The sequence below is a fragment of the Peromyscus eremicus genome, chromosome 13 (assembly GCF_949786415.1).
Source record: "Peromyscus eremicus chromosome 13, PerEre_H2_v1, whole genome shotgun sequence".
Taxonomy (NCBI): domain Eukaryota; kingdom Metazoa; phylum Chordata; class Mammalia; order Rodentia; family Cricetidae; genus Peromyscus; species Peromyscus eremicus.
The window spans coordinates 50,341,218-50,359,215 of record NC_081429.1 but is presented as its reverse complement, the minus strand read 5'-3'; the positions used below and the strand labels follow the sequence as shown (position 1 = coordinate 50,359,215).

The following is a 17,998-nucleotide window of genomic DNA, read 5'->3' as shown; positions in this document are numbered from 1 at the left end:
CCCTATGCAGCCCTAGTTTCTTTCTCTATAAGTTAGTTACTTGTAATGGTGATTTCTTACATTGTTACTTTGTTAAAAAGAATTTAGTAGTTTTAGAGGTCTACTGGTAGAGTGTAAGGTTATATACTTTGCAAATAGGTAGATTATTTGACTTCCTTCTTTCCTAGTTGCTGCATCCTTTTTATTTCTTTCCTTTGCTTTGTTCTAGGAAAGATTTATAGCATTATATTGAATTACAGCAGAGAATAGGCACTAGATTTTAGAAGAAATGCTTTCATTCCTCCCTACCCCTGCCATTTGGTGTAACGTTAGCATTTGGTCTATCTTGTAGTCTTATAAGTTAAGGATATTCTGGCTAGTCTTAGTTTTTAGGGCTTTTACCATGAAGGAGTATTGAACTTTGTTGAGGGACTTTTCTACATCCAATGAAATGATAATGTGACTTCTTATGTCTGTTAATGTACTATGTTATACTTACTGATTGTGTTTGTTGAACCATCCTTGCATCCTAGAATGAAACCAACTTAATCGTGGTGTATGACCTTGTCAGTGTGTTCTTGATGTTGGTTTGCAATACTGAGTATCTCTGTATTATATTCATTAAAGAAATATTTTTTCTTGTTATCATGTGTCTTGGTTACTTTTCTATTGCCGTGACAAAACACCATGACCAAAGCAACTTATAAAAAAGAAAGTGTTTAATTTGTGACTCGGTCTGTGCGACCATCGTGGTGGTGGGCTTGACAGCAGGCGTGGCAGTGGAGCAGTTGCTGAGAGCTCACGTCTGATCTCCAAGTAGGAGATAGAGAGAGCTAACTGGGAGCCTGCACCTGGTAACACACAGTCTCCAACAAGGCCATACCTCCTAATCCTTTCTGAACAGTTTAACTAACTGGAACCGAGTACTCAAACACAGGAGCCTTTAGGGGCCGTTCTCATGCCAACCACCACATTGTGTCTGTATCTGGTTTTGGTATCAGGGTAATCTGGGGCTTCACAAAATGAGTCTGTTCATGTTCCTTACATGCTATTTCATTGAACAGTTTAAGGAATGTGCTGGTTAGTATTTGTCAACACCAGCTACAGTCATTTGGGAAGAGGAAACCTCTATTGAGACTATGTCTCTGTAAGACTGACCTGTAAGAAAGCTTGTGGGACATTTTCTTGATTAATGACTGATGTGGGAAGGCTCAATTCCCTGTGGGCAGTACCATCCCTGGGTAAATGGTCTTGGTAATATAAGAAGGCAGGCTGGATAGGCTACAAAGAGCAAGCCAGCGAGCAGACTTCCTCCATGGTTGCTGTTTCAGGTTCCTGACTTGAGTTCTTACCTTGCAGGCTATATTGAAGCTTTGTAATCTGTAGTTGTTCCTTGTTCTCAGGCCCTTGTGGGAGCTCAGGATTTTATTGTTAATTTTTTATTTTTGTTTTCCTTCCTCACCCCACCTCGAAAGGGCCTTTCTGTGTAGTGCTGGCTGGCTGGGAGCTCACAGAGACCCTCTTGCCTCTGCCTCCCCAACGCTGCGATTAAAGGTGTGTCCTGCCATTCCTGGTGGTAGCTCAGTTTTTGACAGTAGATTCTCAAGATGCTCTCGGCTCACTGCCCTCTAAGTTGGACAGAGTAGCAGGGAGGCTTTTCTCTTCACTGCTGACTCATTCACTAGAGATTACTGTCTCACCAAAGCTTGTAGTTCTGTTGAGGATTGTGGAGCCTGTGGGCTTGTCTTCAGGGTAGGACTGTCCATCTCTTGCTAGCTTAACTTTGAAGGCAGCTTCTGCTTCTCCCCTTGCAGAGGTCTCAGAGCCTGGAGTTTTGCTCCCTGTCTCTTCCTCCACATTTCCCAAGTATCCTTTCACTACCTATGTTGATTCGTAATTTTCTTCTTCTATTTCTTACTTTGGAATAGCGTCTGTTTCTTCTCTTATTCTACCTACTTCTTTCTTGCTGCATCACACAGAAGCAGCCTACCGTTTTACCCAGAAGTCCTCCATCTACAATCTTAGTGATAACTTGCTGGTGAGAGTATATCGTTGAAGTTACAGTGCTGCTAATAAGTAACTAGGTTTTCCGGCTTTTCTTCCTAAGCTTTAATGATTTTAAGAGGACTTTATTTTACACTTAGCTTGCTACAGAAGATGTTAGAATGGGCAGTCACAGAAAACAGAGATGCCAAAAGTAGTCCCGTAACTGCTGAAAATGCCTTCCGACTCATGCTGATCATACAGGACTTTCTGCAGTCAGAAGGACTGGTTAATTCAAACATGTGGACTGAGAAGGTTAGTAATGACCTTTTGAAATTGCATTCCAGGGCCCCGTGTGGTGTGATTTTGACAGTTAGGAGGGAGAGACAGAAGGGTTGTCACAGTTGGTTGTCCAGTATAGGCTGCATAGACTGTTCTAGGTTAGCCCGAGCTACAGCGTGATACGCTGTTGCAAAAAAAAAAAAAAAAAAAAAAAAAAAAAAAAAAAAAAAAAAACATATATATATATATATATATATATATATATATATAAATAGATACATATTTTGAGTAGTTCAGAATTATTTAAAGAAAGAAATTTTGTACCTCTTCTTTTTGGAGCATTAATGTTTAATCGTAGTAAACACTGATTTTTTTCTTACAATGCTTCTTTGTTTTTTGGCAACTACACATTAAACTACTTCTGCATTGTTTATGATTGGAAAATCAGTACATTTTAAAAGTGGATGTTTTTATTTCTCATTTTTTCATTTGTGATAGCTTTTAGAAGATACCGTGCAGCTCCTTGACTCTCTGTCAGTTTGGTATTCTGAGAATCCAGGATGGGTGAAACTCTCCCAAATACAGATCCAGCTGCTTCTCGAATTCATTGGAAGAGGCAGTTTGCAGGTTTGTCATCTCTTTTCATGCTGTTTTCTGTCTCCTCACAGAGCATCGTTACCGGTGTAGAGCACGGTAATAATGCCTTTTCAGTATTGTTTATCACAGTGTCTTTATTTATCTCATGGGCCAGCGTTGTGCACACATGTTCCATGGAGGTCAGAGACCGATTGTGGGAGTCAGTTCTCTCAATCTACCACATGGGTTTTGGGATCCACCTCAGGTCATAAGGCTTTGTGGCGCACACCTTCCTTTACCTGTTGAACCATCTCTCAGACCCTCTTTTCAGTATCTTTTGAGTTCCAAAAACTATTTGCTCACTTGAAATTTTAATTTTATAAGATCAGAAAGAAGCGTAAGAAGCAGCTTTTTGTTACTCTCAGATCTAGGACTCTGATGTGAATGCTTCCTCTGTAGGGTTTACTCACAGGCCATCTGTACTCAGTGTGGTTTGCTAGCTGCTAAATAGCTTGCGGGGATATTTGTGTATGTAAAATTTAGGAATTGTATTTTAAGGGAAAATGATTTATGATAATTTTCCTTTTGAACTCTTTTCCTATTTTACTAACGCAGAATTTTACACTCTATTATATATTTGTTCACTTATCAAACACCAATCATGTACGTGTTGTTTTTGCTAGATTTTAGAACTAAAGATAAAATGTATTTATAAAGAGTATTATTCCTGTTGTAAATTAAAATGTATAAGGTTAGAAAATTCCTCTACATTTGGTCTGTTGTTTTTTTCTGTTCTCATTGGGTACTTTTTTTGGGGGTGGGGGGGTGGGTTGTAGCTCGAGTTTTCCTGCCTGGTCCACAGTCAGGACAAATCTCTCTCACCTGCCAGTCCCACAGCCCTCAGACCCAACCAAGTAAACACAGAGACTTATATTGGTTACAAACTGTATGGCCGTGGCAGGCTTCTTGCTATCTACTTCTTCTATCATGAATTAACCCATTTCTATTAATCTATCCCTTGCCACATGGCTCGTGGCTTACCGGCATCTTCACAAGCTGTTTGTCATGGTGGCGGCTGGCAGTGTCTCTCTGACTCAGCCTTCCACTTCCCAGCTTTATTCTCCTCCTTGTCCCGCCTACACTTCCTGCCTAGCCAATGGCCAATCAGTGTTTTATTTATTGACTAATTAGCAACACATTTGCCATACAGAACATCCCACAGCAGGGGGTTGTTTCTTTTTTTTTTTTTTTTAAGAAAGAGTTTCTCTGTGTTGTTTTGGTGCCTGACCTGGATCTCGTTCTCTAGACCAGGTTGGCCTCGAACTCACAGAGATCCACCTGGCTTTGCCTCCTGATAGAAGTCATGTTTCTTTCTAGAGCAGAAGGCAAGTTTGTTGACCGCCTGTTGTAATAAAGCTAATCCTTTTCTCAAAGGCAAAGATCAACTGAATGTGTAAGGTACATAGGTCTCCTAGACTGGGGGTTCCTCTCTGAGGAACCAGTCTGTGTGCAGATGTCTTCTGGTTTTTATTTCACTTAGAATTAGAGTTGGGGAATCAGTCCAAATGGTGATGGTGTGATTATTAAAATTTTTGTAGGTCTTTGTCTCTCTCTAAATAGTTTCATGTTTTATGCCAGTGTCTATGAAACAATAACATACTTGTTAGCTTGGAAGTAAAGTAAGTCCATAGTTATTGACGGTTACTCTATAAAACTTCTGAACTGGTCGGGCGGTGGTGGCGCACGCCTTTAATCCCAGCACTCGGGAGGCAGAGCCAGGCGGATCTCTGTGAGTTCGAGGCCAGCCTGGGCTACCAAGTGAGTTCCAGGAAAGGCACAAAGCTACACAAGAGAAACCCTGTCTCGAAAACCCAAAAAAAAAAAAAAAAACAAAAACAAAACCTTCTGAACTGTTCGAGTGAGGCAGATCTTTTGCTAGTATTAAATGTTTGCTTTAATGCTCTTTTTCCCCCATTTATTTAACCTGTTTTCTTCCAGGTTTGTGCAATGGCATCAGCTAAGCTAAACGCCCTTCTTCAGACCAAAGTGATTGAAAATCAAGATGAAGCATGCTATATTTTAGGGAAACTAGAACATATTCTAAGTCGGTCAATCAAGGAACAGACAGAAATCTATTCATTTCTGATTCCTCTTTTCCGTACTCTGGTTTCTAAAATTTATGAGCTGCTTTTCATGAACTTGCACCTGCCTTCTTTGCCTTTTACCGAAGGAAGTGCTTCATTTTTTGAAGATTTTCAAGAATACTGCAATTCAAAAGAATGGCAAGTTTACATCGAAAAATATGTAAGTTTTTAAAATCATTTTTAATGATTTAATTGTGTGTGTGTGTGTGTGTGTGTGTGTGTGTGTGTGCGTGCGTGCATGTGCATGGGTGTATGCATGTGTATATGTACGGGTGTGTGCTGCACACACAGACAAGAAGAGGGTGTGCAATCCCTTGGAGCTAGGGTTGTATGCCTGGAGTGTTGTATGAGTGCTGGACCCGAACTCCAGTCCTGTGACTGCTCTCGGCAAGCATTCTTTTGACTGTTGAGTAATCTCTCCAGTCTCATGGTTTTATCTCCTTTGAGCAAGATTTTTCTGCTGATTTATTATTTGTATAGAGGAGTGTGTAAATTCTATGTGTTCTTTCTTTTTTTAAATCTAAGATTATACCTTACATGAAGCAGTATGAAACACATACATTCAATGATGGTCATGAGAACATGGCACTTTACTGGAAGAATTGCTATGAAGCCTTAATGGTGAATATGCATAAAAGAGACCGAGAGGGAGGAGAAAGTAAGCTGAAATTTCAGGTAAAAACTATTCAGTGTTTTCTTGTGGTAATATTTTGTGTATGCTCTAACAAATAAAGCTTCCCTGAAGATCAGAGGGCAACGCCAGCCACTAGTTAGCCAGAGAGTGGTGGCACACACCTTTAATCCCAGCACTGGGATCTCAAGCCTTTGCTCCTAGTACTTGGGAGGCACTTATGCCTTTAATACCAACACTGGGGAGATTAAGGCAGGAAGTGATATGGCTGGGCGGAGGAAAGGGGTATAAGGTGGGAGGAGACAGGAGCTCAGTCCTTTCGGCTGAGGAGTTGGTAAGGTGAGAGGTAGCTGTGGCTTGTTCCTTTGTCTCTCTGATCTTTCAGCATTTACCCCGATATCTGGCTCCAGGTTTTTATTAAGACCAATTAGGATTCATCTTACATTTTCTAGATTGAGTTTTCATGTTGGTTACAAGTATGAAAGTAATTCCGTCAGAAATTTGGAAACTAACATGGTCTAAAAATATTTTGTAATTGGGATAAAAATGGTCGATCATTAACCATTTAATAATGGCATTATGATTGAGTGAAACATCTTATTAAGTTAAAAATCTGTTAGTAGATACTGCTAGGGTGTGGTGATATATTGTGTACCCTAATAAACTTTGCCTGAAGATCAGAGAACAGAGCAAGCCACTAGATTAAATATAGAGGCCAGGCAGTGGTGACACACACCTTTAATCCTAGCACTTGGGAGGCAGATGATCTGTGTGGATCTCTGTAAGTTCAAAGCCACCCTGGACTACATGAGATTGAATCAATCTAGGAGAGAAACAGTCGGGCAATTGTGGCACACACCTTTAATCCCAATACTTGGGGAAACACACACACACACACACACACACACACACACACACACACACACACACGTGCTGTTAATGGCTGGGCGGAGAAAGTTGTATAAAGTGTGAGGAGACAGGAACTGGAAGCCTTTTTGGCTGAGGAAGCTCATTTGGCTAGAGGCCTTTTGGCTGAGTCTTTTCAGGCTGAGGAGTCCTAAAGGTAAGAGGTGGCTTGTTCTTTTGTCTCTCTGATCTTTCAGCATTTAGCCCAATTTCTGGCTCCGGGTTTTTTGTTTTTTTTCTTTTATCACAAGACCTTTTAGAATTCGAACAACATTAGGGTGTCTTGATGCACTCCCCTCACTCACACAAATTAATTTTAATTAAACATTTTAGATGTAAAGTTATTTGTGTGTGTGTGTGTGTGTGTGTGTGTGTGTGTGTGTACACATATGTGTGTACGTACATACCTGAATACACACAGGTCTGTGCCTATGTATGTGCAGGATACTTGAGAGGTCAGAAGAGACTATTGAATCCCTGGAAACAAGAGTTACAGATAGTTGTTATCCACTGTGTTGGTGCTGGAACTGAACCTGGTTCTTCTTAAGAGCAGAACCCCCTATCCTCAGCCATCTCTCCAGCCCTCTAATTACAAATAAATAAAGCAGAAGAGAGAAAAAGTAATTAAACTAAAATTGAGCTTTCCAGACTGTTAGCAAAATCAGTAAACTTGTGGTCAGCTTGACAAAGAGAAGTGAAACATGACTCCAGGCAGAAATGAAAGAGACGGTGTTGCCATCAACCCCACAGATATGAGTTGCTCAGTACATGGAAATACGACTACTCAGATCCATCGATTTCTTAGTAGACAGAGGTTTTAAAACTAATTTTAAATTGTAGAGATAAGCTGCATAGTCTTTTATCTATTAATAAAGTTAAATTTATATACCTTTAAAAAGAAAAAATGCAAGGCCTGAGTGGTTTTGCTAGCAAATTTGCCTAACTTCTTACTTGCAGGTTTATTTTTTGAAGCAGAGTCTCGTGTTGTCCCTACTGGCCTTAAACTAATTTTCTGTATGTGCAAAGATGGCCTTGAACTTAAAACCCTTCTGTTTTAATTTTCCATATGGGTTTGCCACTGTTAGAACCTTTTTATTGATTGAACCCAGGGACTGCTAGGCAAACATGCTACCAGCTGCACCATATCCCTAGCCTGTAAGCACCTGTACTTATTTATCAGGCCAAGGCAATCAGGCCAGATTGGAGGAGGCCACAGCACACCTCAGGCTGTGACAATTACTGATAGCAGTCAGACTTTTTATACCTTCATCAGAAACAGAATATAATGGCAGTTGCCAGGATCAATACAGTTGTAGTTGTCAGGATACAGTGACGTTTGCAAGCAATACAGGATCCACAGGATTAATGTCTAAGACCAATTGTCCTGTCAAGTTTCCACACTTCCTTGGCTACTAACGGGACATACAGAGAAACACAAAGTGGCCCAATGCCTAACTGCCTGAGGAAGTGCATCAGTATCTCTGGAACTGTAAGGTACAGTGTGCCCCAGGAGCCATGGGGGGCACTCCAACCTGAAAAACCTGTGACACATGCCTCTCAAGGCAGCCAGACCAGGCCAACTCCACGGCTTCCTGCGCCAACCCACTACCACACATGTCATGAAGAAGTTGTATTCATGGAGCTTTGTGACTGCCTCAGTTTTCTCAGTAGTGGTCTTTTTTAGTTATATTTAGGTCATTGATTTCTTTCCTACATGGCCGGTAACAGCTACAATTTATTGACAGCTTGTTTTTCTTGAGTTATAACAGGTATTTTAGATTTCAGTCTTTTTTTTTTTTTTTCTTTTGAGACAGTCATATTGGTCTCAGAGTGACCTCAAACTTGATAATACAGCTAAGGATAACCTTAAACTTCTGATCTTCTTGACTTCACCTCCTTGGTGTTGGGGTTACAGTCATGGACCACCACATTTGGGGTGCTTGGGAACAAACTCAGCGTGTTAGGCTCGGCAATAGATGCCTTTTACTCACTGACCTATTTTATCAGCCGTGTGTGTGTGTGTGTGTGTGTGTGTGTGTGTGTGTGTGTGTGTGTTTATGAGTCAGAAAATCTATGTAGAATGTAACTGAAATTCTACCATCCTCATCAAAGAGAAATATTGTAATGAAATAAGAAAATTATGTTGTTCTTTCTCATACACCATTTTTATTGGTCAAATTAAAAATTTGTAAATATATTACTTAATGTTCCTTATGCTGTTTATTTCAGGAGTATTTTGTGGAACCATTTAATCGAAAAGCACGTCAAGAGAACTTGAGGTACAATAACATGATCAAACAACTTAGCAGTCAACAGTTGGCCACGTTTAGACGCTGGAAGGCAATTCGACTCTATCTGACATGTGAAAGGGGGCCTTGGGCTGAAAGGTAGATGCATATTTTGTCTTTTAGAACTGTGGCAATAAATTTTAAATGTTTAAGCCATCTCTTTATTCCAGTTCTTTAACAAATACTTGAAACTTTATTGTCTTTTCATGAATTAGTTTGGGATGATTACAGGTTTGTATGTACGTGTTATTTATCATGTGGTTAGTTCTCTTTTTACCTTGATAATACACGCATTAAACTCTAGAAGTTCATGAGAATACTTCTGCCTATTAATCTAGAGTTGATGATGTTATGTACCTCAACATTTTACAACTTAATACCCTCACTTCTGTTTTGGTGTATATATTTTATAACCCTTGTTTTTACAAAGCAGCAAACTAAACTTTTTGTTTATTTTTTCAACCAGCTAATGAAAGGATAAACATTTAGTTCTTTGGCACCTTTGAGCTACTATTACCAGTGCTGCTGTGGACAGTTGTGTCAAAATGTTGGTTTGAATAAAAATAACAGGGAGAGAGCAGAGAGACATCTCCTAGAATAGCAATGACATTTCCAAGGTTCTAGAAATTCATTACATTTTTCTTTGAACAGGAACAAATATGTATAAATGGCTCTTATTTCCCTTAGGCAAGTGGACCACATTGTACAGTAAACAGTTTTGTTTCCATTACCATTCTTCGGTCCAATTCTTCCCCAAGCCCAAGTCTCCACTATCAGACCTTCACAGTGTTCACAGGTGGATCATCTAACTTGTTAAAACCTTACTTAGTTCAACTTCCAATGCAAATATTCCTTTATGGATCCATTAATCATTTAATAAGATACCAGCACTAAACTTATATTCAACCATTGAACATATTCATATAAACCAGGACTGACATTCTATAGCTCATTGGTGAAATCCAACTTACTATTATTTTAAATAAAGTTTTATTGAAATAAAAAAATGTTGCTTTGAGAGCATGCTTTTAATCCTTCTGGGTATATAATACAAGTGCAATTGCTGGGTAGTGTTTTATGTTTAACTTATCAAAGAATTGACACTTCCACATCTGCTGCATCATTTTATGTTCCAAGTAGGAATATATGTTTTCCAGTTTTGCCACGTTCTTTCAAATGTCCCTCCCGTTGTGTATAAAACATTGCCTTGTAACTATGCTATCCATCCTCCAATAACTAACGTTGCTGAGCACTGTTCATGTGCTCCTTTTTGGCTTGTTTCCTTTATCTAGTTATCCGGTTGATTTGATTATTTGATTGACTTTTTGTTTGGTGTGTGTGTGTGTGTGTGTGTGTGTGTGTGTGTGTGTGTGTGTGTTAGAATGTATGTATTCTCAATAACTGTCATTAGGTGATTTTGTAGATGATTTTTCACTTTCTTAATAGTGGCCCTTGTTGTTCAAAAGCTATCAATTTTAATGACTCTAGTCTGGTTTGTTTTTCTTGCATTGTTTTTGATAGTGTATTTAGGAAAACACACCAAGTCCAAGGTCATAGAAATTTATCTTTTTCTTCTAAGAGTTTTACTGTCTTAACTTTGGTATTTTGGTCTTTCATTCATTTGCAGCTATCTTTATTTATGATAAAGCTTTTAAATACTGTTACAGTCATGAAATTGCATTTAACAGTAAAGAATAAAGTAATCAAGCTAGAAGTCTGAAAGTTAGTGTTCAAATCTTATTTGTCTACCATTAAACCTCATGGCATCTTGGGTAAATAACTTAGGCTCTCTTAGGTTCATCATGTATATGTCATAGTTAAACATGCTTATTTTAATTTTCTTGACAGTTATCCAGATGATAAATATAAACACTTAAACTTGTTCAAAAGTAATAGCCAGCATATAAAGAGTATTAGGTTTAAATATGGTATTTGTATACTTGGTGTTATTATACTTTGTTCTTATTCATCCCCAACCCCACTGCTTTCCTTATAATTTATACGTCTTTATTTTTGTAGTGCTGGTAATCAAACCAGGGCCTTGTACATGCTAGGCAAATGCTCTGTCCGTGAACATTGTCTAAAATGGTGTTAAACAGTTGTGAAGTATTTCATACTTTCTTACACCCTTCAAACAAACAATCTTTATAATTTTACTTGTTTCATTGTGAATGTTTCTAGGAAACAGAATCGAGTTCACTGGAAACTAGCTAATGTAGAAAATTATTCCCGCATGAGACTTAAACTGGTACCAAATTACAATTTCAAAACCCATGAGGAAGCTAGTGCCTTACGAGATAATTTAGGTGAGTTACATATCTGCCTATTTTAATAAAGTGATGTTGATGGAATGTTTATTACTGCTTGTTGCTTTAGATGGCTACTTATGAAGGAAGGGGTATAGTGCTTTAAAGTATGTATAAATGGGTATGTGATTCAATGTTGTTTATTTGGGCCTAAATCTAAGTCTGTGAAATATGAAGTATTTCTTGTGATGAGTTCGTGGCACCTACATGTTTACCAAGTCATAATTATTGTCACTGTAGCTGCTTTTGTAGCAGCTGTATCTCATGACAGGTTTACAGATAAAATGAGTGCCAACTTTCAGATTTTTTTTTCATATTTAACATATTCATATGTTGATCGTACAGAACTGAAGAAAGCCATGGTGCCTGTCATTTAGGGTTCTGTATTCTAAAATAAATCAGATATTGGGATTTTCCCCCTTAATATAAAATAATATTTCTGTCCATGATACAGACATTAACTGAATGTTTCTTACAAGTAACACATAGTTCTATAAGCTGCTCTGCTTTGTCAGTATCCTGGAACTTGAGTACTTCAAAATTGAACTGTCTTCATCACCTGGCAGGACCCCACCCCACCCCCTCACCCCCCCGTGCACCACTTCAATTTGGTAGTTGTTTAAATTGCGATATTTCCCTTTCATTTTTCAAGAAATCATTCTCTGGGAAGTTCCCACTCCTTTTTTTTCCTTTCACACCTCTCACTTGATAATGAGCCTGAGTTAATAGACTTTTCTCATTTGTTGTCTTAAATGGAGGAAAACCACTGTCCTTCCAACTCTTTTCATTACAGTTTTACTCACTGAGGCCTGCTGTCTTGTCTCCCCAGCTTCCCCCGCTTCCTTTTGGCATGACTATTGTTGTCCTTGTTCAACTCTTATCTGGGCGGTCAGTCATATTGGTTAGACCTTACAGGCGCATCTTGTGATGTTCCAGTAGATACAGTCTCATGACAGACTGTGGCTCTTAGTCTTTCAGCCCTCTTTTCCAAGACGTCCCCTGACCCACAGTGTGTAAGGGATCTCTAGTCTCCACATCCCTTCAGCATTTGTTGTTTGTTGTCCATTGATCTTTGTCGTTCTGACTGGGCTGTGATGAAGTCTCCAAGTTGTTTTGGTTGTATTTCCCTAGTTGCTAGGGACAATGAACATTCTTTAGATATTTCTTAGCCATTTTTTTCTTCTTTTGAAGACTCTGTGTTCTGGTCCCAGGCCCACTTTTTTAATAGAGTGTGTGTGTGTGTGTGTTGGCTCTCTTTTGGATTCTTTATATATTCTGGACAATATCTCTCTGTCAGATGTATAGCTGGCAAAGATCCTTTTCACCGGTTGGGTTTTTTGTTTTCTTTTTTTTTTTTTTTTTGGCTTTTGTTAACTGTGCTTTTTTAAAAAGTTTTAAGAAGTAAGTTGTAAAGTTTTTAAAAAGTAGAAATCACAGATTCAGAGAGACCAGAGGTAGGACAGAACTTAAATCTAGTGTATCATGTTCTTTTCTATTACAAAGCCCTTAGTTATTACAAAGTCTTTAGTTTATATAATATAAATGTACTGTGTATGTATCAGAGTTATCTGTTACTTTCCATGTACTCCAAAAAATAATGATTCAGCTATAGACAACTAACTGATCATAGTCTTTTTTTTTTTTTTTTAAGTGGGGTCTCATTGTAGCCTTGGCTGTCCTAGAACTCGCTATGTAGATTAGGCAGGCCTCTAACTCACAGAGATCCACCTGCCTCTGCCTTCCAGGTGCTAGGGTTAAAGGCGTGTGCTACTATGCCTGGACCAGCTATCACTTGATATTTAGTACAAGTGCACAATCACATTGATATCAACACACTGAAATTATTTTATAAACTAACATTGCTTTTAATTAAATATAATTATGATTCGTGAATCTGTAATTTGCATAAAGTCAGCTCTGTACCTTTATCAGACTGCTAATCCAGGACTTAGCCTATTTCTTAATCAAGAATTAGCCATTATTAAAAATAACTTTAGCCGGGCAGTGGTGGCGCACGCCTTTAATCCCAGCACTCGGGAGGCAGAGGCAGGCGGATCTCTGTGAGTTCGAGGCCAGCCTGGGCTACCAAGTGAGTTCCAGGAGAGGCGCAAAGCTACACAGAGAAACCCTGTCTCAAAAAAAAAAAAAAAAAACCCCCCAAAAATAATAATAACTTTAATCTTAAAGCATGTATTTTTTACTACATGAATAATAATTTTAAAAAATCATCAAGCATCATAACTGTCAGAAAATATAGAAGTGCTATAATATTTTGTACTGTATTTAACTGATTCTTTTGCTTAAACAGGTGTCCAACACTTGCAGCCTTCTAGTGACTCTTTGCTTTTGGAAGTAGTGAAACAAGTTAAACTTAGTGATGTGCAGGAAGATAAACTAGAACTTCTGGAAGAGGACATGGCAGCCAGAGTAAATGTGTATGTATGAGTACTTGAAAGCATTTACATTATGTATGAGAAATGGGATTGTAAAATTGTGGATTTAGTAGAGTTTGCTTTTCCAAAGTGCAAAAATTACTCTCACACTGACGGTTAAAAGTCTGTGTTTACTGAAATTATTGAGGAAGACTTTTCGCCTGGGATTGTTGGGATCTGTATCTTGAAATTATAAAGTATTTTTGAATGAAAACATTATATTGAGTGATGTATGCCTTAAGCTGTGTTTATGTGGCAATGTGCAACATGGTCTGTGGGTATAACACAGCAGTAGAGGGCTTACATAGTATGCAAGACCCTAGGTCTGATCTAAGATCTGATTCAAAAAATTATGTATGAAACATAAAAACAAAAGAAAAAATAAAGATATAACAAGAAGTCCATTCAAGAGACTGAATAATTATAGAAACAAAACTTAGTAAAAAAATAAACATTGCAAAAACAAACTTCTAGCTAGACTGATTAGGAATTTCAAAAAGACAACATAAACATTCAGTATCAGCAGTGAAAGAAGATACTCTCTTCCACATAAGTCAACTAAATTGATGATTACTTCTTTTAAACTTTTTGTTTGTACAGTGATGAGAAGGAAGAACAGGATCAAAAGGAAAAATTGGTGTTGAGTGAAGACTGTGAACTCATTACAGTAATTGACATAATTCCTGGCAGATTAGAAATCACTACTCAACACATTTACTTCCATGATAACAGTATTGAAAAAGAAGATGGTGAGTAGTTCTGGGAAAATACCTCAGTTAGTAAGTATCCAGTTCCATCAGTCATGAGTTAGAGGAAGAAACCAGTAAGATGAGATTGTGAAATTATGGTTTATCTTGTAAAATGAGAAATGGAAAGTCAATAATGAATTAGGCTCCTGCAGCCATTATGTAGTGAAGAGAAATGATAATTTGTATGTGTACACATATACATACACAGTAGTAGTGATTGAAACCAAGACCATTTTTTTTGTTTTGTCTTGTTGTTGTTTGTTTGTTTGTTTGTTTTTGAGACAGGGTCTCTCTGTGTAGCCTTGGCTGTCCTAGAATTCTCTGTAGATCAGGCTGGCCTTGAACTCAGAGATCTGGAAACCAGGGTCATTCTTATACAAGGCAAATGTTACCCAGTCTGGCCTTATACTTAAAATCCTTTTGACTTAGCCCTCTGAGTAGCTAGGACTATAGGCATGCACACCCACAGCCAGTTGCTTTTTATCATTGCCATCATTATTAGTGTATTTTAAGAGGTTTGACTTGAGGGTATCATAATAAACTTATGGTTGCAAAATTCAGTCTTAATTTTATCATACCTTTGTATATATACACCATCCTGTAAGCTTTTACTTTTTTGTGTGATTAAATCTGAAGATCCAACATTTTAGAAAAAGAAAGATTTCTAAGGTACAGATACTTGAAATTATCATCTGTTCTCATAGAAAGGTAGTAGAAGAGCTTTGAGGTTCTAGAGTAGTTTAAAAGAAACAATGTATAACTCTTAATAAAGTACTTGCTTTTATAATATGGTATTTTCCCTAAGTACTACTTTTGGAAACAAGGAGATACTATTTTTGCGTAGAGTGAGTAGCTTTATATGGCACTTCAGTCAGAAGATTTCTTCTGTTTTTCAGGAATGGGCTTTGATTTCAAGTGGCCTCATTCTCAAATTCGAGAGATTCACTTACGTCGTTACAACTTAAGGAGATCAGCACTTGAGATATTTCATGTTGATCAATCCAACTACTTTCTCAATTTCAAAAAAGAGGTGTGGTACCTTTCTGACAATCACAGAGTATTATTTTGAAATAATTTTCCAGCTAGTGAGGTCTAATGGTGTTTTGGACTGTATTCTTAGCAATACAAAATATTAGAAGAAAATATATTATGAAACTAGTCAGTATATGTACTTTTGTTGGGATTTGTTTGGCAATTGAGGTGGTTGTTTTAAGTGAGTGTGTGTGTATAGTAGAACATTGAATATCAACCAGTAGATGCCAGACATTATCTGATTATGTTACAGCATACTATATATAAGATTAGACAAGCTATGCATGGTGGACCTGGGTTTCCTTTCTTCTTCTTATGAGGACACTAATGTCAGTATGATGTTTCAGTCTCATGACACCATTTTTTTAAACTGTATTATGTGTGCAAGTTGTAGTGTGCCTGAGGAAACCAGAGGTTAACTTAAAAGAGTAAGTCCTTCATTCCACGGTGGTGTTCCTAAGGATCAAAGTCATTTGATCAGGCTTGGTGATAGGTGCCTTCATCTGCCATTTTACTGTTTTCATGACCTCATTTAATATTGATCTCCAAATGCCACATCTCCAATTATGGACTTGTTATTTGAGGATCAGTTTTCTAAATCATAAACTTGGAAAGAACATATTTAAACCACAGCACTAAGTATAGTAAAGGATTAAAAGCGTAATCCACTGTTGATATGAAATATCAGAAGAGGTGATGTAACTAGAGTTTTCCTGCCTGGCCCACAGTCAGGACAAATCTCTCTCACCTGCCAGTCCCACAGCTGCTCAGACCCAACCAAGTAAACACAGAGACTTATATTGCTTACAAACTGTATGGCCGTACCAGGCTTCTTGCTAACTGTTCTTACAGCTTAAATTAATCCATTTCTATTAATCTATACCTTGCAACGTGGCTCGTGGCTTACCGGCATCTTCACATGCTGCTTGTCATCGTGGCGGCTGGCAGTGTCTCTCTGACTCAGCTTTCCACTTCCCAGCTTTATTCTCCTCCTTGTCCCGCCTATAATTCCTGCCTGGCCACTGGCCAATCAGTGATTTATTTATTGACCAATCAGCAACACACTTGACATACAGACCATCCCACAGAAGGTGAGGTTACAAAACAGATAGTAGATTGTAATTTTCAAGAAAATAGGGAGGAGACAGAATTGCAGATAACTGCTGATAAGTTGTGAGTGGTGAATATTTTCTGAAGTAAAATAATCATGATAATGGCACAGTTGTGAAACAGTAAGGCAGCACTGTTGTTCTTAAAGGGTTAATTCTATCTTGCTAACACTATTACAAAATCTATAATTCATATTTGTCTTGACTACTTTTTATACTAAACAGTAGTGTTTTTTTTTATAGGTTAGAAACAAAGTATATAGCAGACTGTTGTCACTTCATTCTCCTAATAGTTATGGAACAAGATCGCCCCAGGAGTTATTCAGAGCATCAGGATTGACACAGGTAGGAAAATTTTATGTTGTTATATTGTTCATTTTCTATCTCAGAATTTTGTTCTGATTTCTAACTGCTCTTTTCCATTTATTTGTTTGTTTGTTTGCTTGTTTATTTGGATGGTTGGCTGTTAGTTGGCCTTGTTTGTTCCTTTTGCTTTTGAATAAACTTTATTCATTAACTACTGATTTCTCAACCTTACACCTAAGAACATTTGAGCTTCCTGTGTGCAGAAATATATCTTAATATATGGATTTCCCTTTATAAACTGCAGCATACAGATTTCATTTTTCACTGTTCACCATAATTATAACTTTTTGCTTTTGGTCCACAGTGGGTTAAAGTTGATTGTCATTCTGTCAGGAAAACTCTGATGTATGACCCCACTGTGTATACTCAAGACCAAATGGGTTGGGACATCGGCCAGGGTATCCTCCAACTTGCCCTCCTCCTCCTTTCTTCACCTCCTGAGTAGGTAGAGTTACATGTGTGCACTACCACACCTGAAACTTAACATCCGTTTCCTTTAAAAACTAGGCTCCAAGAAAAAGAGCAAAAAATAAAGCATAAGCACTGTAATATACTCTGGGAAGTCTTAAATAAGAGTTAAGTCTTGCCAGGTATGGAAAAAAGAAAAATTAAGACTCTTTTTCAATTAAATATTTTATTTATCTTAAAACTTTAATTTCTAAAAAGACTGCCTCACTTTTGACGTTTTTGTAACTATACATACTAAAAGGAAATAAATTATGAAGAAGTTGATTTGTCTCCATGTTAAACTTTTTTAGTTCCATCTCTTCAGTCATGATAGAGATAATGATTACAAAAAATTATGTTGGTTATTAATAATTGTCACATTCTAAGGTTACATGATATAATTCTAGTATTATTATTATTATTTTTTAACTGTCTAGAAATGGGTGAATCGAGAGATAACGAATTTTGACTACCTCATTCAAATAAATACAATGGCAGGACGGACCTATAATGACCTTGCACAGTACCCTGTGGTAAGTTCTGTATAAATCTCTAAAATTAACTTACACTTTCTCCCCCCACCCCCCACTTTGGTGCCTGTCCTGGAACTCGCTCTGTAGACCAGGCTGGCCTCAAACTCACAGAGATCCACTTTCCTCTGCCTCCAGAGTGCTGGGATTAAAGGCATGCACCACCACTGCCCGGCTAATTTACACTCTTACAATGTACAACACTATGTGTTATATTTATGTTTTTATTTAGAAAAAA

At 37.8% G+C, this 17,998-nt stretch overlaps 1 protein-coding gene across 2 annotated transcripts in view; it reads left to right on the top strand.

The window, feature by feature from the left end:
* The window catches only part of Nbeal1 (neurobeachin like 1), a 145,754-nt gene that overhangs the window by 90,360 nt on the left and 37,396 nt on the right, over positions 1–17,998 (top strand). For both annotated transcript variants that reach the window (XM_059278567.1, XM_059278568.1), the window contains 11 exons: positions 2,124–2,277; positions 2,743–2,871; positions 4,819–5,124; positions 5,490–5,639; positions 8,731–8,888; positions 10,971–11,095; positions 13,404–13,530; positions 14,128–14,276; positions 15,173–15,306; positions 16,661–16,762; positions 17,668–17,763. In XM_059278567.1, the coding sequence (XP_059134550.1) occupies positions 2,124–2,277; positions 2,743–2,871; positions 4,819–5,124; positions 5,490–5,639; positions 8,731–8,888; positions 10,971–11,095; positions 13,404–13,530; positions 14,128–14,276; positions 15,173–15,306; positions 16,661–16,762; positions 17,668–17,763 (1,630 nt within the window). The remainder of the gene's footprint in view (positions 1–2,123; positions 2,278–2,742; positions 2,872–4,818; positions 5,125–5,489; positions 5,640–8,730; positions 8,889–10,970; positions 11,096–13,403; positions 13,531–14,127; positions 14,277–15,172; positions 15,307–16,660; positions 16,763–17,667; positions 17,764–17,998) is intronic.